The sequence below is a fragment of the Plutella xylostella genome, chromosome 6 (assembly GCF_932276165.1).
Source record: "Plutella xylostella chromosome 6, ilPluXylo3.1, whole genome shotgun sequence".
Taxonomy (NCBI): domain Eukaryota; kingdom Metazoa; phylum Arthropoda; class Insecta; order Lepidoptera; family Plutellidae; genus Plutella; species Plutella xylostella.
Genome location: NC_063986.1, coordinates 9,495,467 through 9,522,654, shown reverse-complemented (window position 1 = coordinate 9,522,654; position 27,188 = coordinate 9,495,467). Strand labels below are relative to the sequence as shown.

At 39.8% G+C, this 27,188-nt stretch overlaps 1 protein-coding gene across 2 annotated transcripts in view; it reads right to left on the bottom strand.

Moving 5' to 3' along the window:
• Positions 1–3,345: 3,345 nt before the first annotated feature.
• Positions 3,346–27,188, bottom strand: part of LOC125488616 (autophagy-related protein 16-1) — a 155,182-nt gene continuing 131,339 nt past the window's right edge. For both annotated transcript variants that reach the window (XM_048621653.1, XM_048621652.1), the window contains exons 2-8: positions 17,706–17,826; positions 16,232–16,331; positions 15,648–15,727; positions 13,938–14,022; positions 12,888–13,034; positions 8,757–8,904; positions 3,346–4,753 (exon numbers count right to left, since the gene is read on the bottom strand). In XM_048621653.1, coding sequence (XP_048477610.1) covers positions 8,811–8,904; positions 12,888–13,034; positions 13,938–14,022; positions 15,648–15,727; positions 16,232–16,331; positions 17,706–17,796 — 597 coding nt within the window. In that variant the 5' untranslated portion in view covers positions 17,797–17,826 and the 3' untranslated portion in view covers positions 3,346–4,753; positions 8,757–8,810. The remainder of the gene's footprint in view (positions 4,754–8,756; positions 8,905–12,887; positions 13,035–13,937; positions 14,023–15,647; positions 15,728–16,231; positions 16,332–17,705; positions 17,827–27,188) is intronic.

Below are 27,188 nucleotides of genomic sequence, written 5' to 3'. Positions count from 1 at the left end.
AAGTCACACTCACCCAGAAATGAAAAAGTTCTAGTGAGAATAACAAAAAAATACCCCTAAAAGGCTAGCTTAATGACGCCGTCTGTAATATTGCTCGTGATTGCATTATCTCTTGTTGTAAACCACGATACTCATTGATTATGGTATTCTCTAAATCGATATCTGAAAAATATTCCTGTGATAATATTTATATGTAGTGTGGGTGGATATACATAATATATATCCTCTGTGCCACTTTCTCAACGGTACACTGAAATTGGGTTGAACCTCTCACACTTGTCGATAAATTTCCAAACTCATCGAAGTTTACATTTCTTTATGGACATTTACATTCCAACATGTTGACTGCTTTTAGCACAATGCGTCACTTTATTGCAAGTGACTAGTTAATTTAAATTTTTCACAAATCTTAACTGTTTATTATTATCGTGCCGGCTAACCACTTGAGCGATTTGTGATTCTATCACGGCATTCTAGCTACGTGGGTGTTATAATAATGATAGTATATTATATTGGGAATAGTAAAAAGAATACACAAATTACACTAAACCTGTATTAAAAATTTCTAGGAAAAGTGAATATTAATTTTGGCAAGAATATGCTAGTAGAGTTTTATGATACATCCACTTAAGATACGGCTTACTAGAATCGCAGCCAAAACACGAAACATCTTGATAACTACCTGAGTATTTATAATTGTTTTTTACAGTTGCCGTGAGCTAAACGGAGGCGGTTAGAGCTGTATAATTCCGCAGCTGGTTTGGTCTTTCAATCGGTTTCGGGACGCAGTTTAAGGTAATTAAGCGGTCGCTTATCCGTATGATTACATGTAAAAATAGCTTGTTACGTTGCGTGCCATTGACCCCTGCAAAAAACGACCTCAAAACTTGTGATAAAAAATCGTCAGTGGACTGTCAAAACAAACGTCACAGGATTATGAATGTGTAGCCTGCGGCGGCGGCGGCGGCGGCCGCGCGCGCTCGGTTTATTGCACTCGATGTCTTTAATATAATTATTATCATTTTGAATTATTATACTACTAAGTTTTACTGCTGTAAGCGTACAAATTATTCAGGTACCTATCTTACTTACATACCATACCCAATACCTATGTTGGTATTGGTACCTACTACATATTTCATAATAGCTAGGAAAAACATAGATATTGGAATTAAATAAAAGTCAGCTACAGAAATCGTCCACCAGCAAAAAATACTACACAAGCTGTGTATCGTAATAGTTCCCGAGACGTATATCTTTGTCAATGACACCCCGATTCTAATACATTCGTGAATAATATTTTTCCGATCAATAAACCGTCTCACTGTTAATACTGGTGTAACCTATCAAACGTTAAAAACACCAGGCATTCTACAGTAAAATAGTATATTTTTTAACAGCTATGCCTATTTTGTTAAAATAGGTCTAAAAAGCCTTGGGGTAACATTACCTATGACCCTAAATAAACAAAACGAAAATCGGTTCAGCCATTTGGGAGCTACCCTACCACAGACAGATACACAGAACCCTCTATTTTGCCGCGGGGGTTAAAAAAAGCACTGATTTACGATAGTCGTATAAATCCCGTAGGTTTCAAAATACTTGGCATTGTGCTATAATAACGGTAAATGATATCCCAGCATTTATTGAGTTTAAAGCAGCTTTAAAGTCACTACGAGTATAAACACCCGCCTTTCTAGATTTACACAAAACGTTAGAACCAAGATTGGAATACTTGATTTCAATATTTCTATAGCCAAAATTGCAACTCTGCAAATATTTCCTAAAGAATCTGTAGTCTTATTACTATCAAAACAGAAACCTTGTTCAATGGGTATGTAAATCATGCGCATTTATAAGGCGTATTATTAACAGCCTATTGACAGCGTTTAGAATGTGTCGAGTTTTGAGTAAAGGCACTAAAACTCTAAAAACGAAATCGCTGCCGTAAAAGATCAAACAATTCCGCAGTATCGAGTACCTCTGAATCAGGGTGCATGTTGGTCGCTGCGGGAAGGCGAAGGACGTTATTGTGTGCTAATGACTAGAATCGAAGGGTTCAGGAAACCAGCCAATCGGTGACAATGCTTGATAGACTCTGCCGAGCCGCGCCGATAAATAGCAAGAGATTTATAGCAAACATCCAATCGCGGGCCCGCTCTGTCCAACTTATGTGGATGTTTAGAGGTAATTTGTCGATGAAATGGGTAGCTTATTTCGGTTCTCTACGATTTCATTGATGGTTTATTTTGTTGTCTTGCCAATGCGACCTACCTACATACTCAAGTGTGATAGTATGAAATTTTTAAACCAATTCGAGTACGTAATTATTGTACCTGTACAGTGATTCTATAGATTAAAATTTGACGACTGAATGGTGTAGTGGTTAGTGGCCCTGACTGCTATGCCGAAGGTCCCGGGTTCGATTCCCGGCTGGGGCAGATATTTGTTTAAAGACAGATATTTGTACTCGGGTCTTGGGTGTTGACATTTATATTTAGTATCTATGTATTTGTGTAGATATATCAGCTGTCCGACACCCATAACACAGGTTCTGCCTAGCTTGCGGTCGGATGGCCGTGTGTGAGATGTCCCCACATATTTATTTTATTTATATATTATTTATTAAATTCAAATCTTTAGTTGGAATATTCTTCTGCATAATTAACTCTTTAAAGACCACCAAATAAGAACAACTACAAGCACTTAATCATTAGAATTAATAACAAACAACACAATTATAATCGGTTCAAGCTAGTAATTAAAACAAATTAATTTTAAATACGCCTTTCCATTTTGACTCTCTTTATAACGTAATGAAAAGAAAAAAGATTTTGGCTATAAAGAGTAGGTTATCTTCGATTTAATTGCTATTGCATGATTCATTATCAGCTATTATATTGTGTGATGAAATTTATTCATATTGTGATAAATCTACCATTAAACAATAGGTTACATTTGGAAATAAACAGGGCATACTATTCCATACTTTTATAGCAGATTAATAACAGTAGAACAACCAAATTAAGCTCCGTTATTTGACTGATAAGCCGGAGTCACTCAGTCGCCAAACAGATTTGATATTATCCCGCTAATCTTTAAACAAAAAGTGGCCATTGCAAAAACAATAATATGGTGTCCATATTAAGACGACATTATACTTAATAACGGAGCCTCGCTGGTATGGACAAGAGTTTGCGATTATTGAGGTCAGCATAAAGGCACGGAGCTGTTATTGCAATTTAAACATTGCTTTACAACAGTTTATACAAATTTGGGTTGGACATCATAGATACGATACTAAGTAGAAAATTATTGTACAGTCAAGGAAAAATGAAGAAGGGATGTTATTATTTATATTTATTTAAGTATAACTTCGCCTGTAGACTTGTAGCGTTGGAGACGTTTAAATGATGAAATGATAGAGGGCATATATGCCATCTTTCATTTCATAATATTCATTACGATGTTTATTTGGCTATGTAATAATAATGGAAGAACCTTATTTTTATACATATCGTTAATTATAACTGTAAACATCGATTCATGAGTAATTTAATAATATATTATATTAAAAGGTACAGAATGAACTTAAACTGTAGCTACGAATAATATAAGGTAGGATGGCTATTGCAAGAAAAGTTTCTTAAGCGTTGAGCTGATACCGCTCGCCTGTTAGAATTATTCCACAGATACTTACATAATTATTTATAAGATTCTTACGCTGCGATTCGACAGGTTCTTTCTTATTTGAGTAAAAATGTGATGTTCGCGCAATAAATATCAAATAAATCTTATTTGTCATCTCTTACTCAATACACATATTTTTTTTTTTTAATATATGAGAAATTATTATATATATTATATTTGGGTGAACGTACGTAGAAAAATATAGTAGCACCGTAATGTTGTATTATATTATTCCAAAACAATACATACAAAATGTACATTTACTCGTAATATTCACAATATATATTACCTAAGTTTTAATACAATAGATTCCCAGCTTACGAGACATAAATCTATATGTTTAGATTATGTATAATCATAATCAGTAATCGTAATCACAGATAAACACTCACATATTAAACAAATAAACACCGAAGTATGTGCTCATTAGTGGGATCACTGCAGTTTCTCGAATAAGGTATAAATAAAAGTATAATGTGCTGAAACGCTTCTCTATCTCCGTAGGTATATTATTATTATGTATTCAATATCTATCTAATCTATAGCGTTACAATTACAATAGAAACTGCGATCGCTTGCCAAACAATAGCTAATGTTAAGCTTGATTGATAGGTACTCTGAAGGGCAGAAATTCATCGACTCATCAATTGAGATTTATGCCCAATCATTTTTTGTGAAAATAACCATTATACATATTCATATTTATGTTGGCCGCCCACGTTACAAAACTCAGTAAAACTTGTCAAAGGAATTTCAAACACCCATAACTTATCATACTAAAGACAATTCGCACATTACCGTCCTCATATATGCCTTCAATCATTCTATCTCACTTTGCCATGTCAAAACAAACGGGATAGGATAATAATGATGCCTCATGTGCACCTTCCAATAAGACAAGTTTAGCAAACTTTTTCATGATATAAAACGGGAAGTTTCCAAGTGCATGCATTCCATTGCTGCGGGGCTATACGAACCGATGCAGCAAGTCAGTAGTGATGCCTCGGAGGAAGTCGAACACTTCGGCGGGCTCGCCTTCCGCGTCTGCCTCCTCAGGTATTATCTGTGAAGAAAACAATTATATTTTGCAATTAAGTTATATTTTGTACAGGGTGTGAAAGTGATGCTTCCAAAAACTTAACCACATATTATAAATAATAACCTATGTTTATTCATTAAACTGAACAACTTTTCCAAAGAAACATTTATGTATAAGTATTTATACTTTTTTTTTCTGATCTCGCAAGCGAACTAAAGATTGTTTTGTATGTCTGTCTGTAAAAAAATTGAATTAAGTTCTATTTTGCAAAGATTACTACAGGGACTGAAAGTTATACTTTAAATATTCATTGGAGTACCTTGCGGGTACCTTGATATTATTTTACTGTACATTAGGTGCGGTGGAAGTAGGTTTCACGTCCAACAAACAAAGCAGTTGGTTATTATAATTTTTTGCGGCCTATTTGAAAACAAATTGGCGAATTATGCTGTCGAAAAAAGACATCTTTCTTTTGCAGAAATTATATTGTCTACGTTTCGAATTATTGGTTTAATAATAACTTTTATATTTGCGCAATTAGACCGGCCTACTGTATATTATAGTGTTCCAATTTTCACTCATTTGAAGGTTGTAAGAAGCATGCTGATGGCTATAATCAATTAAATATTGTTATTAGGTCAAGTGTCTTTAAGAAAAGATAATTGCAGCGGAAGCAAATATCAATAATTTATAATTACACAGTGCTCAGGAGAATGGAGATTGGAACAAAAAAGCAAAGAAAGATAGACTGTACAGATCGAGCTATTAGACCTCAATTAACTAAAGATGGCGAGAAAGCACTTCGGAATACAGGGTGTACAATTCTTTTCTGTTATATTTTGTACAGCATAGGTACAACGATTATAACGATCATTTGTATCGCCGATAAATAAATGATAATGATATGATAGAATGGTGGTAGCTCAGTCGGGTAAGCGCCCGCTTCTCACGCCAGAGATGCGGGTTCGAATCCCGGCGCTGACATGTACCAATGAGTTCTTTTCTGAATTTAAGTACAATGTAAACCATCGCTCTTACGGTGAAGGAAAACATCGTGAGGAAACCTGCATATCTAGATTTAGCACATCTAGATATGTGAACCCACCAACCCGCAGTGGACCAGCGTGGTGGGAAATGGTCCAAGCTTAGGAAGGCAGTTTAGACCTTGGGGATATGCACAAAGGTTCCATTCGAGAGAGCCAGGTACAGGTACTGAAACCCCCACAGAGAATAGAATAGAATAGAATAGATATGATAGAATAGAAAATTAAATATCAAAAAAGCTAAAAGATGAGTCGAAATTATGTTAGTAATTTGTAAAATATAAACTTATATGCTTAGGTCACGCTATCTTGTTAGGAATAGCCATCGGGGGTTAACCTAAATATAAAACTAGATAATTCAGCTCGCTAGATCATCAAAATACCTAGCAATTTATGTAAAATTAAGCAAAGCCTAGACTCATTACTTGTAATGGATGAAGTATCATGGTTTAATACTGTTAATAGCAGTAGTTAGTTTTTGTATTCGGGTGTTTGAAAAAATGTGACATAGTTTTTGAAACAGAGAGAGGTGTGCAAAAACTGGTAATGAGTGTGATGAGGATGTTTCGTGCTTGTTGCAGACGATCTCTGTGAGCAATTTGGTAATGGCTGCTATTAGATGAGCCCCGGCCCCTTGATATCTTGGTCCAAGTCTGCTAATCAACGTTGGCCCAATGGGACGTCGCGTGGTAGGAATTTGCTTTCTGAATTCGACCATGTTTTTGAAAAAGTACCTTATTAATTATTGACTTGTCTCCATATTAATATTCAGTTCAGTAAGGAACACGTGATACGTCACTTGAGCATGATCCATTAGTGCATCCCGATATGTGCGTTATGATTAAAACAATTCCGAATATTATATTTTATGGTAATCTTTAAATAGGCAGCTTTTTTTGATATCCCTTGAATTTAAGATACAATTTATAAAGTATCATACTCGTAGGAAAAGTGATCTCCTTCAATGTTCGGAGCAGCGCTGAGCCGTCGCGTGCTCGCTACCGGCCTTTGTGTTCGACAAAAAACCTAATTATACCGAGAACGGCATCTCCAAATCAACTCGTACAAAAACACCTACTAACGGTAACACCATTGATGACATGATGAGCGCTAATTATTTGATCGATGACGCATGCGCGGCCCGGCCACCTCGCCGAGTGCGCAGAATGCACGTGCGGCGTTAGACACACTCGTAATACCTCGTAATGTCAACTGTAATGTCCGAGTGCAGTTATGAGCGAGTGTTTGTTAATTTGTGTTGCAGTAATGTGACTGGAGGACCGCAGGCGACCGCCGACAGTTTTTCGCTTCATTACGCCGGATTTTCGAGAGTAGCAGTTGCAACGGTATCGAGAGCCGTAGCCTCTTATGGACGAAATTCCTCTTTTTTCTGTGCTTATCGCAGCCGTGATCCTCGCGTGGTCCACGGCCACAACTCATTCACACTGTTAACCTCCTTACCCGTTTGTTTGTTTATACACTGGACATATATTTAAACGCTCACTTGCACCCACGTCCATATTGCTGGTCTACTTCTATCTGTTATAATGACAACGGTGTTGGGAATAACGTGAACACTTCATACATTATTTAGGGGCTATTATTTCAGAAGTGAAGGCGGCATGGTCGATGTGGTGTAGGTCAGAAACATCAGTTTCTATTGTAATGTCTGTTGCGGGTGCAAGAGCAAAACGTCCAGCCATAGTGTATCAATTTAGTAGTCAATCAGCGGCCGCGAGGTACAATAAGCGATAAACGATCTTGATGGGAAACGAAAGTGCTGTTTCGATGGAAATAAAACTACAAACGATCACGTATTGCTATTAAATTTTCCGCTTAATTTTGGCGACAACGGTATGTCGCGTGTTGCAGTAATTCAATCAAGTGTCCGGCTTGTGGCACAGCGGTGTTTGAGACTTTTACTGTAGCTATACCAAGTGTAGTTATAGCAAAGCTCTCCTTACCTCGAGTCTCTGGTTGCAAGCTAGTGCACCTCGAATCATGATAGAAGGACAAAATGGGCGGGATGTTGTATTTATGAATGCATGATAAGAAATGAATGGGAGCGCGTCCTTGCTATACTTATTATATCATGCGTCACGCGGGGTTGATGTATTCCTCTCGCACCTCCAACGCTACGCTATTCCTAGTAAACATACCTACATAGGTAGGTAGGTTAGTAATTTTGGATTGCCCCTACTGCAGTGTGTCTGTTGTCAGCGGTGGGTGCTCTGTCGGAGTCCAGCGGAGAAGGGGCCTGCCCTCGATAGCAGATTCGTGCCGGGGACAATATGGCCGCCCGGCGTCGCACACATACACTTCACACAAAAACTTAATGAAAGTCGAAAGTCACGCTTTCACTTGCCGCCGATATTGTATTGTATTACGACCAAAATTCTGTTACACCACTCTCGTGTGGCTAATTGTTGTATTAATGCGTAGACAACTAATAAAAGTACTAGTGTAGGTCGCCCAATGGTATGCGATTCCATTATGAGCTGGCACTTTGCGACTTATAGACAAACGGCGAGTTGCGGCGATGTGTTTTCTGCGTCCGCGATAAACCACACATGGCGTATAATTGCGCCTTTAAATTACATATCGTTTAACGAGTAATGCAACATCGTGCTAAACAGTTTCGTGGCCCCGTGGCAAAAGAATCGATCCAACTATATAGTTATCTACCAGCGTATTCGTGGGAACAATTCCACTCGCATACTCACCAGCTGATGCCATTACCATATGTCAGTCACTGTTCCTGGGCATTGTTCTGAAAATTAAGGTCTGATCCTCAGGCTAATGATGGTGACCTCACAGGTCTAGCGTTTTGAGAATGAGGCTACAGATGTCTTTAGCCATTAGGTAAACCGCACCTAGTTAAGCTTGAGGAATAGATTAGAGGAGTCGACCTCAACCTAAGAATCCTTACTGTACGTTTGTGCGAAAGAGAGGTCCCAAAGTTAGAATGAGACAGAAGCACTAACCACAGTGGGAGATGAGGGTTGTTGAAGTGTAGGCGCGGGCGTGTCCGTGAGCTGTCACAAGTCGCCCCACACAACGGCGCGCTTGCCGCGGTCCACCGATGCCAGAAGTCCGGACTGAGGGTGCCACGCCACCGCCGTCACCGCCGACCTGGATAATACAAAAACAACAGATTTACACAAGGAAAATAAATAGTTATGGAATTTCTAAGCTTTTTCATGTACATGAACATTAATGATACCATTTCACTAGGACCAACATACCAAGGATGCTTTTGACACAAGATGATACAGACTGATAAGGGGAAATACCAACCCATTTCGAGCCTAATGCTCCGCGTAATGAACTGGAAACATTTCGGAAAGACTCAGATTGCGATTAAAACGCTTACGGCTGTAAAACGCGACCGGTTGTTTGACTTCAGACATATGTTTTTTCGCTACGAACCCAGTCCACGGACTAGACTATAAAAGATGACCGCGAGCATTTGTTACAAAAGTTTGTAAAGTGATAAAACAGTGGCCACCTCTCGAGTTTTATTACGAACCTGGAGTGTTCATGCGGCAAAGGTTAGACGACCGTTACGGTTCTAAGAACGAGGGGACTGTCAACGGTATCGCGCGTTATGGCACTTCATTACAAATATTATGTCGACACAATAATATATGTCAGTGGCCCGGCGATACACATCGCGACGTATATTAATGCGGCTTGATAAGGAAAGTGGCTTATAGGAGCGGAGGTGGGCACAATGCGGCTTATATCGGTAACTTATTGAATTCCCGCAACTGCGGGTATGATTTAGCTGGTAACCAGGTGTCCGGCGGTGATTGTCGGGGCCGCTGCCAGGCTCGCGTCGCGGCACCTCCTCGTAAAGTAGAATTAGTGTCGCGACAGCACACGCAGCCGGCCCGGGGTAACGAGCACACAGAACAACCAATATGGGGACTAGGAAGCGCTATAAACACGGACAAATCTGGAACCGACGGCTCTCAATTGCCTCCTTATTATTGTCATATCAGGTTTGGTATTTCCACCCGAAAGGGAGCGGTTGTAGCTCACCCGTGTCTCCGCACCCGACGTTTGTTTTTGTCTATCTATTTCTATGATTCGACTTTTATGAAGTTATTACAATGATTGATGGAGATTTTAATTGGCTCAATCATAATTAAAGTGAGAGACGAAACTGATCTGGAAGTCCTTTGATTGCGAATGTAATTCGGTTACGTAATTGGTAAAAAGTAGTAATTAGTGCCCGGTACGTTTGATGTCAGGCGCCCGGAGCTGATCGCACATCTTACTCCTGCTGTTTTGATTCATGCTCGAATCACACGCCTCCCGTCGGAACGAAACAGGTTATCCAATAAAGTAATTTCAACAAGTTATTTTCGGGTCATTCCCCCTTAAGAAAAAACTCGCGATAGGTGATTACGGGTCTGTTTAGTGGCGAATAATTTGATGGTCTAAGTGCATTAAGTGTGAAAATTGGCTCTCCTACGCGATAAGTGTATACTTACAACTAGCACAGAGTAGACGATGTGTAGTAAATGAGATCTTTTTAGCAACATGTAACTGGGTATCTACACATACATATATACACATAAATAGGTTTGTAAAATAATTATTAGGAGCTTGTTCACTGCAACCCTATACGCTGTGCCATTGGCAAAGTTCACAGCGTATCTATAATTATCGGTTAACCACATCTGTGGCCGGTAAAAATAGTGCGATTTGTCTGTAATAATTAGCGATGGGCGCGTTGCTCGATGTGCGATAGTGTCGGACAGATCCGGCCACCTGCCTCTATGTCTCTATCGGTGACACTAACACCTTCTGACAGACTACATGGACGATTTTGTACCACTTTTTTGCTGTACCCTCAAACCGCAGTAAACAAGGCACTACAAAAAAACTGAAATTCGAACTCGGCTTAAACAGAATAAATTAATATTAACTGTTTCTAAACATAGCTCTCCAACTCATTGATATGGTTTTAAGTGCTATCTAACACGATTTTAACAATACGTTGGTCGGACGCCTTGGCGCGTTAGTCTGACACTTATTTGACGAGATTTGATTTATGATGTTCAATTTCATTACAGTTTGTGTGTTCAGTACTCGAGTACCGTAAGAGCGCGAGTTTTTCTCCCATGAGTTCCGTGAAAATTATTAGGTTGCGTTCACGCACGCGAGATAGTATTTAAGCGTGTAAGCTAATGAATAGCATTGTGATGTCAACGGAGCGACAGGTGCGGTCGCGGGGCCGCAATATATCACTGGGATTATAACCGCGAGCGCATTTACGTTTTTTCGCCGGCGACTGCGCGAGTCCCCCGCATCGGGTTTGTGTAAGTAGATTAAATCTAAACCGATTAGACAGACAAACATGCTGTACGCGTGCAATAAATCATAACATTTCCTACAACAAATAAGAACGTGTCGCACACAGTCTTGTTAATTTTCTCCACATAAAGTACAGGCCGCATGCTGCGCGAGGACAAGAGACGAGCGCCAGCGTGGCCGGACAGTGTGGCCGGGCCACACGCTCGCGAGCGCCGCATGCTCGCGAGCACGCCCGAGCAGCGCGGCCCGGTCTGCACGCACCCTCACGCCTCCGCCGCGCTATTTGCGCTCGCGGTTAAACGCGTATATTAAACACAACACAATGGCCTAGACAAAAGGAACGCAATCTTTATTACTTATCTCACTTTACTCCGATATTGTTGTTAGGCATTTAAATTGATTTTAACCGATGCAGATAAACCATGCGCTTATATCGGCACGCAACGGTATGCACACCGCAAACGCATAGAGCATTTACTGTCCCGCTATATGCGATATGCGTAAAATCGGCCGCGCAAATATTGAATTAAATAAGTGAGTCTGCTAAACGACGCTCCTCCACCTGGACACACTAGCATTATATTTCATCTCAAACAACACAACAGCACGAGTTTCCGCGTTCCTTTTGCTTTTAAGAAATAATTTTAGCCTATTGTGTATGTCTGGGCGTCTCGGCGCGAATTAGGTGCGATTGCATCGGAGCACGCACGGGACGCCGCGTCACGACTCATGCGAACAATATGGTGTAGTTACGCAGGCGTGGGCCGGCCGGGTGTACCACAGGGGACGGGACACTCGCCCCCACACACACCACCACACAAACACTCGCCGCTCTGGGAAAGAGAAACCCGCAATAACAGCGACAGCTCAAGCCGCTGGTGACCTCACGATTCCAATTGTCCATGCGAAATGTTACGGGGAACTAAACGATGTCACGAGCTTGTTAATTCCTGTTGAGATTCAAGGTCAAAAATGTGGCTGAAACTTTATTGGACGCTGTAGAGGTCAGCACCGGCGAGGGCGGGATGGGAAAACTGCTTTTGGTTTTCATTAACAAGGAATTCACTACGATTATAAGGCAGCGAATAGTGCCTTGTGAGAAAAGTAAACGCCTTATAAGCGAAACGTATAATGTGCTAAACGTTGCAATCACGACGACGCTACCAATAGATTTACTCTTTAATTGGCATAGATTTGTTATTAGTGAAACAATAGTACATAGTGACGAGTAGTAGAGACTACAGGGGTAACACCGTGGTAAAAGGATTTGACAATCAGATATCTATGTTTCTGGCGTTAACGGATATATATAGGGAACAGCTTAAACGACACATGAGGAGGTAATTTGTGCACCCGAATGTACATTAACAAAACACTAACTCTTATACATTGACAATACAGTCATCATCATATAATCAGCCCATAATCGTCCACTGTTGGACATAGGCCCCAAAGAGCGCCAAAACACCGTGACCTCAACGTTTTTCATCACACCACCAAATTGTGACGACCGAATGGTGTAGTGGTTAGTGACCCTGACTGCTATGCCTAAGGTCCCGGGTTCGATTCCCGGCCAGGGCAGAGATTTGTATAAAGACATACCTACATTACATAGGCTCTGTCTAGTTTGGGGTCGGATGGCCGTGTGTGAGATATCCCATAAATGACTTGTCTGAGGTTTTTGGTCCAATGGTCAATCATCACTTCATCACGACCCATCACATGGTTCTCCTCCCAATGAAGGAAGTTTTATAGACCTATACTTCCAGCAGTCAATACTCAATACTCACGAGTGGTCCCTCAGCACGGATTCCAGCTTCCCCGAGTGCGTGTTCCACACAAAGACCGCCCCGTCGGCGCCGCCCACGGCCAGCAGCCGCCCGCCCGGCCCGAACGTGGCGCGCGACCAGTCGCAACCCACCTTGAACGACTCGTGGCTGCGGGGTGGAAATGGGTTTTAGTTATGACATGAAATATGAAATATATATAGTTTTAATATACCTAATATAATCAGTACCAATACCTATCTGTACTAATGCATGTGGTGTCTACTTTTAATTAGCCTGTGTAATTAGTTTTAATCTGTAAACGTAAGTAATATACAAGGCATATTATATTACACTCACTGTAAGATGACCTAATAAATAAAATAAAATGACACTTAGGAGCAATGAAAAAGTTCCACTTACAAAACTTTAATGTCGACACCAAATTACTCAAATTTTTAAAAACATTTTATAGAATTTGATGAAAATATTTACGTTTTTAGTTGGTATATTCTGATGCGCCGTATCTTACTATTTTCTTGTATATAATTTGGTGCTATTGTCACTGAACCTTTTTCATTGCTCGTCAGTGTAGGTGATTGGTTCAGTTATATTGTTCTATGTACGTGATTCCCAAAAGTAATACGTAAAGAATTGACCAGACACCTACTCGAAATCAATTCACCAGTAGGTGCAAAGCGACCAAATTATTTCGCTATAAACCTACATGCAAAACCGAATTTGATGTAAGCTTTCCAGTAGCTTCCAATAAGGCTTGATTTCACCATCACTTATTAACCTAGATTACTTACCCATAAATTATTATCAACACTTTCGAGCTAATTGCTAATATAAACTACTTAGCTTCAATATTGCCACCGTTTAGTGTTATTTTGTATCGTGGACTACTTTGTTAATACGCATTTTAATTAAGACATAAAAGTACTAAATTAATTATTACTGAGCTTATTAAAAATAAAATTTACAATCCTAAAAGTACAAGGAAACATATGAACTTCCTGAAAAACTAACGAATTTTCTCGGTTACGGAACATACAAGCTATCGCTAATTACCTGAAAGATCGCACGATGTTGTTCATCCGGAGGTCGATAAGTTGTATCGTGTCGTCTCTCACACACGCTAACAAATAGTTACTATCTGAAATAAAAAAATATAATCAACATTTTAATTAAATTATACGGACTAATTAATATACATGCAGAGCAAAGCCAGCTTTGGAAAGCTTGATCGACGCGCGAAGGTGGTTATTAAACCAATTTAATTAGACAGATATTTTGACCGATGGCTGGCATTTTTTTCGCACTACGAATGTCGGTCTAATAACCAATAGGGGGGTCTAAAGACGCCGCGGGCAATCGCGCGACTCGCAAAGACATCCGATAAAATTAACAGTCAAATCTAACTAAACATCAATTAAGAGCGTAAAGCCAATAAAACCAATGATTACATACAATCAATTTAGTTTTACAACTATTGCGAAACTCGTTTAGCGATATAAACACAAAAAACCCATCCAGTTGCCGGCCTCAAAGAATTCCGCCATTTCCAATTTCTAATTTTCTACAACGTAATTGATAATTCAAGGGTCTATTATGGCATGCTCGTAAAAACAACAGAGCACGCCGTTATGATTTGATTAATGGCGGAATTATGCGGGAAGAGCCGGTGGAAGTCCGGGCCGAGGGTTATGTTTTTAGCAAATGGCTGTCGTGGGGCTGGTTTCGTTAACGGGACAGATTCGGACTCGTGAGCCATTTGTCTCGACAGCCGGTCAGATATGGAGGTTACGAGCGTAACCCCATAGTGATGTCCAGCCGTTTAGTCGATTTGACGGGCGCGTATTGGACAAGAGATGCGCAGATAGCATTGAGCGATGTGGGCCAGGCGTGACGGCAGCGCCCGCGCCGCCGCCGCCGCCGCCGGTGGCGAGCTCATCGCCGGATCTAATCAGTTTCCGTCCGTTTCCGACTCCTCATGACCGAAGGTATCAATTTCTGTGAGTGACGGACAGCCCGTTACCTCCATTGAAGGGATAGACACGACCTACGCATACCATTCGTGCTAAGCGAAGAAATTAATTAGAAAGCAAAATTGCATTTTAAATATACATTTCATACAAACGAAACGAGGGAACCTTTTACGGTTTAATAGTTGGTTTAAGTTGATTTATAGTCGGCTGTCACTAGCGGTGTGTTTTGAATACAATCAATAATGGAGTTTTACTGTTTTCAATCAATAAACAGTCAATCGTGCAATACAAATCATAGATGAAAACTGTAGGCCCGTATATTATAAAGCTAGTAAATGGTGATCGAAGACGGCGCTTACGGTTTTAGTGCTGACAAATAAATAAATTTCAACATAAACATGTCTTACAGGCATTTAATTGTAAGATTATATTAACTCATGTACGGGAATGTAGGCAACTGATACTGTCGTGAAGTTATTGCTTAACTGAAAGTGATTAAACCGTTTACTATTCTCATTTAAACTTTCATCATTCATTTAAATTTATTTCCAAGCCCTAAATTAGCAAAACAAATCCTAACTAATATTATAAATACGAAAGTAACTGTGTTTGTCTGTTACTCTTTCACGCCAAAACTGCTGAACGGATTTTAATGAAATTTGGTATATATATATGATCTAGACCCTGAGAAAGAACATAGGATACTTTTTATCCCGGAATTCCCGCGGGAAAACTTTTTAAGTCGAAGCGAAGCGAGCGGGAACAGCTAGTAAGTAATATATAAGTGACTCACCTCTACTGAGGTCGAGGGAGGTGACTTTCCCCTGCAGCACTATCTGGTTGGCGGACATCTCCTTGCGGATGTCCCAGAACCTGAAACATTACGAATGTACAATAAAAGTATCATGGAAAAGTATAATAGTATATGAATCTATTCGTAGAAACAAAATATAGTTAGTACAAAGACTGTATGAAGTGCTGACCCTGTAGCACGGGGCGATATTAAGACGTGACAAAAGTTCTCCGTCGCGCTCACTCTTGAGTCTGCGCGATGTGAGTGAGCGCGATGCAAAACTCTTGTCACGTCTTAAATGCCCGCCGTACTAGCCCTTCTGATGTATTACATAATATAACGTCCACAGATAAAGAAACAATGTGAAAAAGGCGGACGGACCCATGTTATCTCGACATATTTGTATATTTGTCAGAGCTACTACCTACCTACTTATGTAACAGCGTTTATTTTCATATTGTTTTTTATTTTCTGGAATAATCATCTTCGTCATCGTCTTGTCATCAAAAAACTTGGATGGAGATTGCCCTTCAATTGTCGGCTCTACTAAGTTCTAGCAACCACCTTGATGGTGACAGGTATACCTGATGCTCTTATCGTAGTGACCGGATATGATGGTGGAGCCTGCGCCGTCTGACGTCACCAGGTCGTTGCACGACGAGCCCGCAAACTTCGTCTCTGTGCCTGAGGGAATAAGCGTCAAGGTTGAAAATTATTGGTACTGTAGAACCAATTTTGATTTTAGGTTCATCTACAGCCATCTTTGTCTTTACAACAGGATTTTAACCTACTGATCGATAATTCTAATTTTATTAAATCTTGTACTAAAAAATGTGAAAATATCCTAAACAACAAATTGTTAAATAAAACGGTTAACCGTCAAAATAACCAAACACATATTTACAACAATACGAGACAAGTACAAAGCCCTGTATGTCTCCCCTTAAAACTGCGTGTGTCGTGCTGAATTTCATATTAGCCTCAGCCATTCTAGCCCTACAAGGATATAACGAAAACCTTATTGGAACAACAGTTCGTTGTCAGTTTATGTCCCGCCACATTCACTTGTAATGTGGAACATTTATTATCCCTATGTATGAGAGCCCATACATCTTTTTAGAAAATAGTCACAATTTCAATTGCCTACGTGCGCGGATGCACGGCGGCATGGAGAGAGCAGCGATCGAGATTGTGCCAGACGGGTGCAGTGGTCAGTAGCGTCGGCCGCTGAATACAAGGTCTGAGGTTCAGATCCCGGCAGATGCTGATTTGCGTTTATACATATTTCTTTTAGGGTATTGGATATTATGTTGTGGCTTCCAACTACCCGCTACTTGCTAGTGCTGACTAGAGACACTCGCAAGATCATTCTAAGTTGAATAAGGTCTGTGTACCTATTATGTTCAACAATCGACTTTTACATTATAAAGAGCTATGGGATTCAAATATTAGGTTACTCTCACGCTGAAGCTATGAGCTTGAGATTATACTGGAAATGTATAGAGAAAGTTAATCCTTAAATTCCATCCTTTACAATAAAAAAATAAATGACTACACTATGCAATAAACGCTTCCCTAGAAGGTTTAAATGAGAGAAAGGTGGCGTTATCCAAAATCCCGTTCCTCGGTACAAAAACTTGACCCACATATCGGCATTATTCGGGTGACAGTCACGACAATAATCCAAGTTTACTGCCTTATTGACCTCTTTAGTTCATACTACCGGGTGGCCCAAAGTGAGATACACAGAAAAAAGTTTCATTCACTATGGATAATACGAGCTATTACAAACTAAAAATAATTTATCTAATATTTAAACAAATGACAATCTCATAAAGACGACAAGGAATCAATTGAAGTAAGCCAGGTGCAGCGACTAATAACACCCAGAAGTAATATAGGTAAGTGACCTCTGAAAAACCCTTAAAGATTACAGTCGTGAGAAAGAAAAACCAAAATTAGGTACCTATATCGTTTTAAAAAGACGTAATTTTTGATGGCCATATATTGTCCAGAGACTTATAAAAAGGGTTAACATATGAATAGCAATAGGCTTACACATCCGACTCCGCAGGTCCCATATCTTGAGGGTCCGGTCGTGGCTGCCGGTGATGACCTTGGTGGGCTCGCCGAGGAACTTGGCCGCCATCACCTTCCCGCTGTGGCCCGTCAGCGAGTGCTGCAACAATGGACAGTACAGTCAGCAAAAGAAAAGAAAAATAATTTAATTGCCAAAACAGATAAAATAGACAATTATCCCCCGTAAAGTTTCCAGATTTAAATCTGCTAGCACTAAATTTACATAGGTAGGTGCACATAAAAATCTATCAAAACTACTAATTTAATAGAGCCTGTGTGTATGTAGTGGTGAATGAATGGATATCCAATTGGACCGATAGGCTGCAAGTCAGCAACCTATCTTTGCGGACGAATCGAGAGACACAACCACATCCTTTATTTGTACCTTGCCGAAACAAAAATATGACTATATTGCTTATAGTAATCTTCGCCAGACAGCCATTGGAAGGAGGTGAATACGAGTTTAAAAATATTTTTCAGGGGTTGAGACCACGCACACGCAAACATAGCTGGGACGCCCTCCAAACCGCTGTAGCGAAACTAAGGATAAGGAAAACCAAAGATAGAAGAGTTTAGGAGAGGCCCACGTCCAGAAGCGGACTATTATTGCCTGAATAGAGGCTATAAGGAAGGCCTAGTCAGTGCAATTATTGCGTGCTTAGATATTGCATATAAGTATGTCAACTTTTAATACGATTTTCATTATAGATTCTACTTATAGCCTCGTAGCCTGATAAGAAAATTATTTTATGCTTCCTACATAGCTATTAACTCCATTTGTCGCAAATTTATATACAAAGTAGCTGTGGATAGTTGCTGAAATTGGTATAACTTTCCGAATTGTACCAATCCTAACTAATATTATAGTAATAACTAATGCGAAAGTAACTGTGTCTGTCTGTCTGTCTGTCTGTTACTCTTTCACGCCAAAACTACTGAACGGATTTGAATGAAATTTGGTATACATACGGTCTAGACCCTGGGAAAGAACATAGGCTACTTTTTATCCCGGAATTCCCACGGGAAAACTTTTTAAGGCGAAGCGAAGCTCGCGGGAACAGCTAGTCTTGTATAATGTGTAGTTTTATATATTATGTAGTAGATACGCATTTCTAGACTTTACAACCTTATAACATCAAATAACTTGAAAATACTTACGTAAACAAAGCGATTATTTGTTCTGTAGCCTAATTGTACCAAGTAACTTACGTCTAACATGGAATGTGGGCGTTAAAATAATTTTGTAATCTCCGTCTGTGTGAATACACCCTTACATTGTATCTATCACGTGTTAGTAGTTATTACGTCTGCAATCCTCCTTACAGGTAGCAAAGAGGCGGAGGACATAATTTGAATAATTTATTTTTCCTTTTGCCAACTTACATGTTATGGAAACAGCCAGCGTCAGCCTTGCTGGAGGCGTTCGGTAATACACAGGAATGTGAGATGGACGTTTGAAAACGAACAGCGAAAAAAAGAAGAATTGTGCTTTTTATTAACTATGTTAACTTTCACTGGAAAGCTTTGATTTGTATTGTGATTCTTAACGTCAAATAATATGTTTAGGTACATTTGTGTAAGTACCTTATTAAAATGCATTTTACTACAACGCTACGTATAGCATTTTTATTGTATCCGCCATTAAAAACCATCATCTGGTTTATATTTAAAACAATGCATCATTAGGCTATTTAATTTTATGACGTACATTATTTTAAAAAGATAATCCACGTTTTGAAGAGTCATAATTACTTACGAATTACGTTTTTTACTATAATCTTCATAGTTTCTGGCCACAGTATGACTCTGTGTTGTAGTCACGTCATTTTAACACGTCTTAATTAACATTGTACCTTACAGGAAATACTTAATTTACATACTTCCTTTGAAAAATGAATCACAAAAAATATTGGTTTATTTATAAATCTACATAATAGCACAAACCAGATGTGATTTAAAAAATCACTTCTTACATTCGGTTCGCATTATCGAACGGCTCCCGTGCTGTCGAACACGGCTATTACCGGGTGCTCCCGCGGGCAGCGGCGCCGGCTCCCGGCCTGCGCATGGTGACCCCGACACCGCCACTGTTCCCACTAACGTTTAATTACCCCTTGTTAGCCGCTACACAGATCTAGGCTAATCGCAACCACTTAACCGGGCTCGGAACAACGACGACGAGGCCCGCCGGACCGGACAAATATCTTCATAATTCAGTCAAACTGGCGTCACGGGCGGATTTATGCGGGGCCCGTTTGCACCAAACATGACGGGCCCGGCCCGGTACACCGCCGACACGGGGAAGTGTCTCCATAACTCTGTGATAATGCGCCTTTCGCCGCTCTTAATTACGGACAAAACACTCCGTTATCGGGCTATGGAGCCGGCGAGACGGTTCATTCCATTTACGTGGGGCTGCAGTAACATAAACAAGGGGGGCACGGGCGCCGCCGGAGCGGCCGCGTTTTTCCGCCCGCCTAACGATAATGCTATCGGCCACGGAATGGGCCGCCGCCAGCCACACCATCACTAGTTAGCATTAACATGTTACAGCACTTATGCAGCGGCGCCTGCGCAATTTTTACGTCTATTCGTGTAATTAAGCTGTTTAGGTGTCGGAAACGGGATAGTAAACTATCATTCCGGGCGGGGCGGCTGTTGATCCCGCATGTTTATCCTGTAACTGATGTTGAAGTGTGGATATGTGGAAGCGCCGGACCTCGTTAGTTACAAAACGGGGCTTCCAGACGGCCTCTTTTCAACGCATGGAGTTAGACTTTATAGTGTTTAATTGCAGGTAGTTAAAAGGAAAATTGTTGATCACAACTATAATTTGTAGTAAATTAATAATCTGACGACAGGAAGAGGAAAATATTTCTGACGTTAGCTACCGAGCGCCAATAAAAATAGTCCGTAGCAATTATAATAAGAATCGCATAAAGCCGTGCTTTTATTAAGCATAAATGTTGTTCACACATAAAAGATAGCTGTTAAATGTGTCCGCGCATCACTATGTCCTAACAGGTTAAGAGTCGATTAACGAGAGGTATGCATAATAGGGGTCGTGATTTAATTAATTTGGCATGATACGCCTCGCCGTGACAGTCTTTGTTGTAGCGCAGCGCTCTCGTAATTCAAGGTTTAAGGCGTGCATTCTTGCGCATAAAACACGGGCTAGCGTCCCCGGAGCAAACATAACCGTACCTTTTTATGTGTTGGCGAACAACCGGCGCACAATAACGGCACTCGTCCCTAGGCTCTCCAAATTCGTTGTTACCGCGAATTAATTAGAGGTAATACAGGGCGCCATTAGCGGCTTCCAGCAGAGTGGATGTGTTACACGCAGGAGTCCATCTACGTACTTTGTGGACCAAATACTTCGCATGCAACAACTGCGCGGAGCTATGCACTCCTAGTCCAGCCGCATAGCTGAGTTGTGTTCAAATTCTTGTTGTGGTATACTTCCTGAATGAAATTGTTATTTATAAATTGACATATAACATAATTTTAGAATCTTCATAGTAGATAGTCCTACTAATCAAATTATCATCATCAGCTCGTAACGGTCCAATGCTGCACATGTGCTTCAACACTGTGTCCTTGGCCTTCCTCATCCAGCTACTACCGGCTACCATTGTAAGTTCGTCTTGAACAAGGATAATAATCTAGGAGAACATGAAGCAAACATTAGTAACTTTGCACCTGGATGACACTTTAAGCGTTAAGACCATCAGCTACGGTACAAGTACAATACTGCACGTAACAACAGTTTGACTGTAGGCCTATATCCTAGGTTTTCACAGTATGTAAAATGGTACATTAAGATATCCAATATTACTGCTACAACTAAGATAGCACACTGTGTCCAACACACTGTTCTCCCAGTGAAAGAGCAACGGTACCTTATCTGCGATTACTAAATTTATAGTAACGACTAATTAAGAGGACGGGAGCATCCGAGCGATCTCGTCACGAGACCGGCCGAACTAAGGATCGTCTTTACTTTAGTTACTATCGACATCTCGAATGAAGTATCGATGACCTACTATTTGTCTTTTTATTAAGCACGGACACAAAAATAAGTGTTTATAAGTTTGATGATTTGGCTCGGAATGGAGGTAAATCCGTAACACTACAAACTATAGATGAGGATTGTTTTTTTACGGTTGGTTTTTGAGAGTATTCTTAGAGTTAGATTTTCTTACTTACTATTACTAGATAGGCATTAGAGAAATTTTACATTAAAATTGGTAAGTTAAAATAGACTAGGAAGTCTCTTTCACAATTAGCATAAAGAAATATTCTCCAAAAAATTACTTGGGTATTAGCAGATGTTATGGGAAGTTACAACTGTAAACCATATTAGCTACGTAGCCCTTAAAAGAACAGAAATATTATACAGGATGGTCCAGTTTTCAGTTAGCATAGAAAAGTCTGCAACTATAACAGATTATGTATAATATATGGACCATGTTACTAATATAAAAAGGTTCATGTTTGATTTTTGAGCTGTTTGAATTTGCAAAGAGCTTGTTGCACAATGTCTTGGTAAAGTTTTTCTATGGAATAAAATTCGGCTGACACCTCTGAAATTATTTTTTAAAATTATATGGATATTTAACGTACTAAGTATAACTTGAATACTAACTATACTACGAGTTATTGTAAAATAGATTTTTTCATTACATATCTAAATTATGTAGTTCCTAAGAACCGACTATTTTCAGGCATCTCCATACCGATCGATGTAAATGGCCACCCTGTACATTAAGTTCCTCAGGGAAAGTTAATTATGAACCGCGGGTAGATAAACACAGTAACTTCACGGGAGAACATTTCCGCGCATCGAGTGCACCGTAAATATTCATGTACGGACTTAAATTAAGTATTAAAAGCAACTGGAGCTACAAGAATGATGGCCGCCATTTCTCGTTAAAACATCAAATGAGTTATATTAATATTGTATCGAAAATGGCCGACTGAAGTATCGGTTTCCATTTAGGGTGCTCTGTATGAAGTAACGCGCGTATGGAATTTCATCGATATCTTATTTTTGTTAGTAATCAGATTGGACAGTTCGATTTTCGGTGGAGTCTGGAATTCAGACGCACAGTTCGGTGCACTTGTAGTAATCTCGTTTATCAAGTCTTGCAAATATAAATATCGATTTGAATTTGGATCGGGCAGATATTTGTTGTACCTACACATTTCTATAGGGTTTTGGTTATCCCGCTTTTTATCCCGGAATTGCCATGGGATACTTTTAAAGACGAATCGTGGCTCGCGGGAGTCGCGGGCAGTGTCTAGTAAGTTTATATTTAATGGTAATCTCTGGCCGCGCGACTGCAAATGCCGACGAGCATGCACTGTGATTTGTGAACACAAGCGTGCGCTACGCGGGCCCGTGAGTTATAGCCGAGCGTCGCCACTGCGCCGCCGACCACTGTGATACCGGTCTTACTGGCTACCGAATTGCGATGAAAATTGCATTTAGCCAGTGTAGATGGTTCAATGAATTTATTTATTACGCTGTACTGCCGAAGGTGCGTAACGGTACGTGAACAAAGTGCGCGCACTTGTTTTAATTGACGATTAAAAACGTTTTTGTTACAGGATATGCAATTAGGAGTAAGTGGATCGGATTGGATTGGATGTCATTATGCGGGTTCGGAGATAAACGATGGATCTTAAAATATTTTACCTGTAGCATATTAGGAAGTACAATGTTCATAATACTAAGTTAGTGCAAAGTAAGCAACATAATTATTATGTAGAAAATACCTCATTTTACTGAGGGAATATATTAACACTAGGCAATGGTGGTGTAGGTAATCTATCTACCAGTTTCACGATTGAAATCTTTACCATGCAGGTTCGTAAGCAGTTAAAGTAGCTGTTCGGGACTGCAATGATGTCAATTAGTGTTGCCCAAATGCAAGAACAAGACGAGACTTAGCCAGTCTTGGTCTTGGTCTTGCGCCAATACACCTGGTCTTGGTCTTGGTCTTGGTCTTGCGCCAATACACCTGGTCTTGGTCTTGGTCTTGCGCTCCCAGTCTTGGTCTTGGTCTTGGTCTTGCAGCAAGAGTCTTGCAAGTCTTGCAATTACCTATTAGTCTATTACTATTTATTAAAGTTTACTTTTTGATTTTAATAGATATTTTTTTATTCGCTATGTTTATGGTATTAGTCGTAATGCGCATAGGTCCAGTTTTTCATTTTCTTTGATACAGTTTTTTGCATCTCATAGAATTCCTAAGCGTACTTACCTATACACCGAACTGTTACACCTAACTACTCAGTGAAATAGCGCTCTGCAAGACGCAAGAGTCTTGCAGGCTATGTCTTGTTCTTGCTCAAGTCTTGCACGGTCAGTCTTGGTCTTGGTCTTGCTAAAAATACGCGGTCTTGTTCTTGGTCTTGGTCTTGCAAAAACGCAAGAACAAGACCAAGACTGCAAGACCAAGACTGAATTTGGGCAACACTAATGTCAATGGGGGGTGATGCCAATGGCAAGGGGGGTCATTGCGGTAGCACCGCAAACTAATTGCAAAGGTTACGGAGACCATCCGGTTAGACTCTAACGAGCTAATTTACGCGAACATCCCACTCCTACTAACCTTTCAGATTTTATTTATAGTGTTGGAGATATGTAGTTAACTTCAGTATACGGTCTGTTCCTCGTTTCACGTGACTGTGGTATGATTTTCTTATACACACAAGCTTATATCCACTGGAAAAGCTCGCAGTCAATAGCTATATAGAGAGTATAAAATTAAAGAGGCTACGAAAACTGTACAAGTGTACAGATATGCTAAGGTCTACATAGATCTATATCTCCAGTCCGCACAAGTGACACGAATGCCTGCGTTCAAAACGTCCAAATAAATGTGAAATAATAAACAACCCCGGCCGGCTCTAATAAACCGGGCCGCGGGCGCGCGTGCGTATCAGGCATTCAGGACAATTATCTCCGTACTTTGAATATCTGAGCGCATGTTTGAATAAATAAATATCGCACGTACGGGGCGGCAAAATAACTCACTCCTTATAAATCAGTTGATTTGAATTGCGTTCGGTCATTAGCGATTCCGGCGGCGGTCGCCGAGATACACAACTTGTTACTTTGCCTGCGCCGATTCTGCATCACAATATCTTTTATCTGTGCGCACGCGCTTAATCGCGTCCCGGCGCACTGGGGTTACTCTAGGTTACGAAAAACTAAGTTTCATAAGCCCTGCTGTGCTAACCATGACACTAACTCGTTGCATTAAACGTGCTGATGGCTTGACAACTATAGTTCGTTCGTTGTAAGCTAGAGTAGCCCTCCAGAGTAGGACAGGAATAAACCGTCCAATTTACGTTTCATATTTTTGTCCCTCGTTATCGAATACCTCGCGAGGAATTAACAGAAAACGGCAATTTTGTTGTAAGCTGTAAATTGTTGTTTATAGTTATTCTGGTATTTTATCGGCCGTTTTACGGGACGTTTTATATTTTTTTGTTTGAAGACTTTTCGTACGTTTGTTTTAATGATATAATAGGAATTGTGTACCGTAACAAAGGTAAAATATATGAGCTCATTCCAGCACTGACAGTAGTTAAAAAACCTCTCCCTTTATTTAAACGTTGTATTTTAACTATAAATAAAAAGGTGTACACCCTAATCAAATAAGTTAATACGTTTATCTCCGCGTATCTTCTTCAAACTCGTATACGACTGTGTAACAAATCAACTGACAAGGTATATGTATGCGACTGTTTATCACTTAATCTCGTTTATTTCTCGTCTCTCATGCGACAAATTTATGCAATATCAATGCAAACTGCTCTGCATCTTTCACAAATGTATAATATTATTACATGGCGCCAACATACAGTTTATTTATCTGCGTGCTAGTACGTAATTTTACTTTTATTTAGCTCTTACCTGCGTTAATTCGAAATTGCGATTTTTTATAAAAAGTCAACTACTTATTAAAAATACTTATCTAATATTGTTGCGGCAATTTTATCTCACTTAACTTAGTAAATATTTTGGAAACTTTGGATTCTGCATCTGATCATTTCACCGTGTCGGTGATAATCATTGGTGCAGGATTAAAGTGAAAAATGACAAGCCAGTTAGAATTCATATTAGTGATTGAGTAGGAGCGCTAACTTCTCAAGAAAACTGCGGTATATACATACCTAGAAGAGGCTTCCTTTCTTGCACCTCGATTAAAATATAACCCGATTAGAGGAGCCAAACCACAAGCCTATATCTGGGCAGCAAATCTACGTTACTATCACATCAACATGACTTCAAATGGTATTTGAAGTCATTTTACTGTAAATAATTAAAAAAACAAACTTAGAAATAGTGCAGCTGAAAGTTGTCACATATCGCCACCCGCCGCTGTTTATGGGGCGCCACCGTCGCACCTGCGCGCTACTTAGGCCCGTGATACATATTGCCCGTTTGTGTAATGAATTGTACACATGTCTTTAGAGGAATGTTTTTATTTATTCGTAACGGATAAAGGACAGAGTATGCTGTGCGGGATTTCTATAAGTTAGTTTAGCACAGTGGGGGAATCGGTGAGCATAACAATTTAGTCTGGCACATAACTGCAGGTAGTAAATTCTCTGCTATCACGCCTATCAGTGGCGTGTAAAATTGTAATACTGACACATTCCCCGAAAAGCGTGTCGTTGAAAATAGAGTGTTACGTTGACGTGGAACTACGACGATGACGATCGTAGGTATAACTAAAAATAATATACATACGAGTATATGTAAGTATATACTGTTAAGTATGCCAAGCCTGAAAGCTTATTCAATCTAATATGAAACTTTAACGTTATTATCGAAATATAAAATTCAAATTGCTATTGGTAATAGTAGAAACCTATGCATAAAGCTTCTTTTTCTTATTTGAATACTGTCTGTAGTTAGAGAATCGTTTCTCCTCCGGCATTTTTTGATCGGGGAAAGTGGCAGTTATTTTCACGAGACGATAGCGCAAACGTTTTAAAAGTTTAATCTTTATTTTCGCTTTAATAGAACCCCGGCCATTTAAGGCAGCGGACTCGTCTTTAATGTATGCAAATTGCTAAAATCGTCGAGATTGTTTGTACAGCCACTGTCCGCTTGTACAGCTACAGATATAAGGATTAATTAATAATAATAGATCCATTTCATAACCGGTGGATGTTTTGAGCTACGAATTCTGTGTAATTAAAAATGTATTTTAATTTGCATATTCGATGAAAACGCTTTTTTTGCTTTAATTTAAATCAGCCATTAAGGGGTCATCGTTCGGTGTGAGAAAATAATTATTAAGTTATCTCTATCTGTGCATCTAAAGTGGGCGCTATGTTATTTGTGAAGGTTATTAAAAATAGATTACACGAGTAAGCAAATGGCTGAGTGTAAATTTAAAAAAATAATTAGTGCAGTCTGATGAGGTAATTAACAAA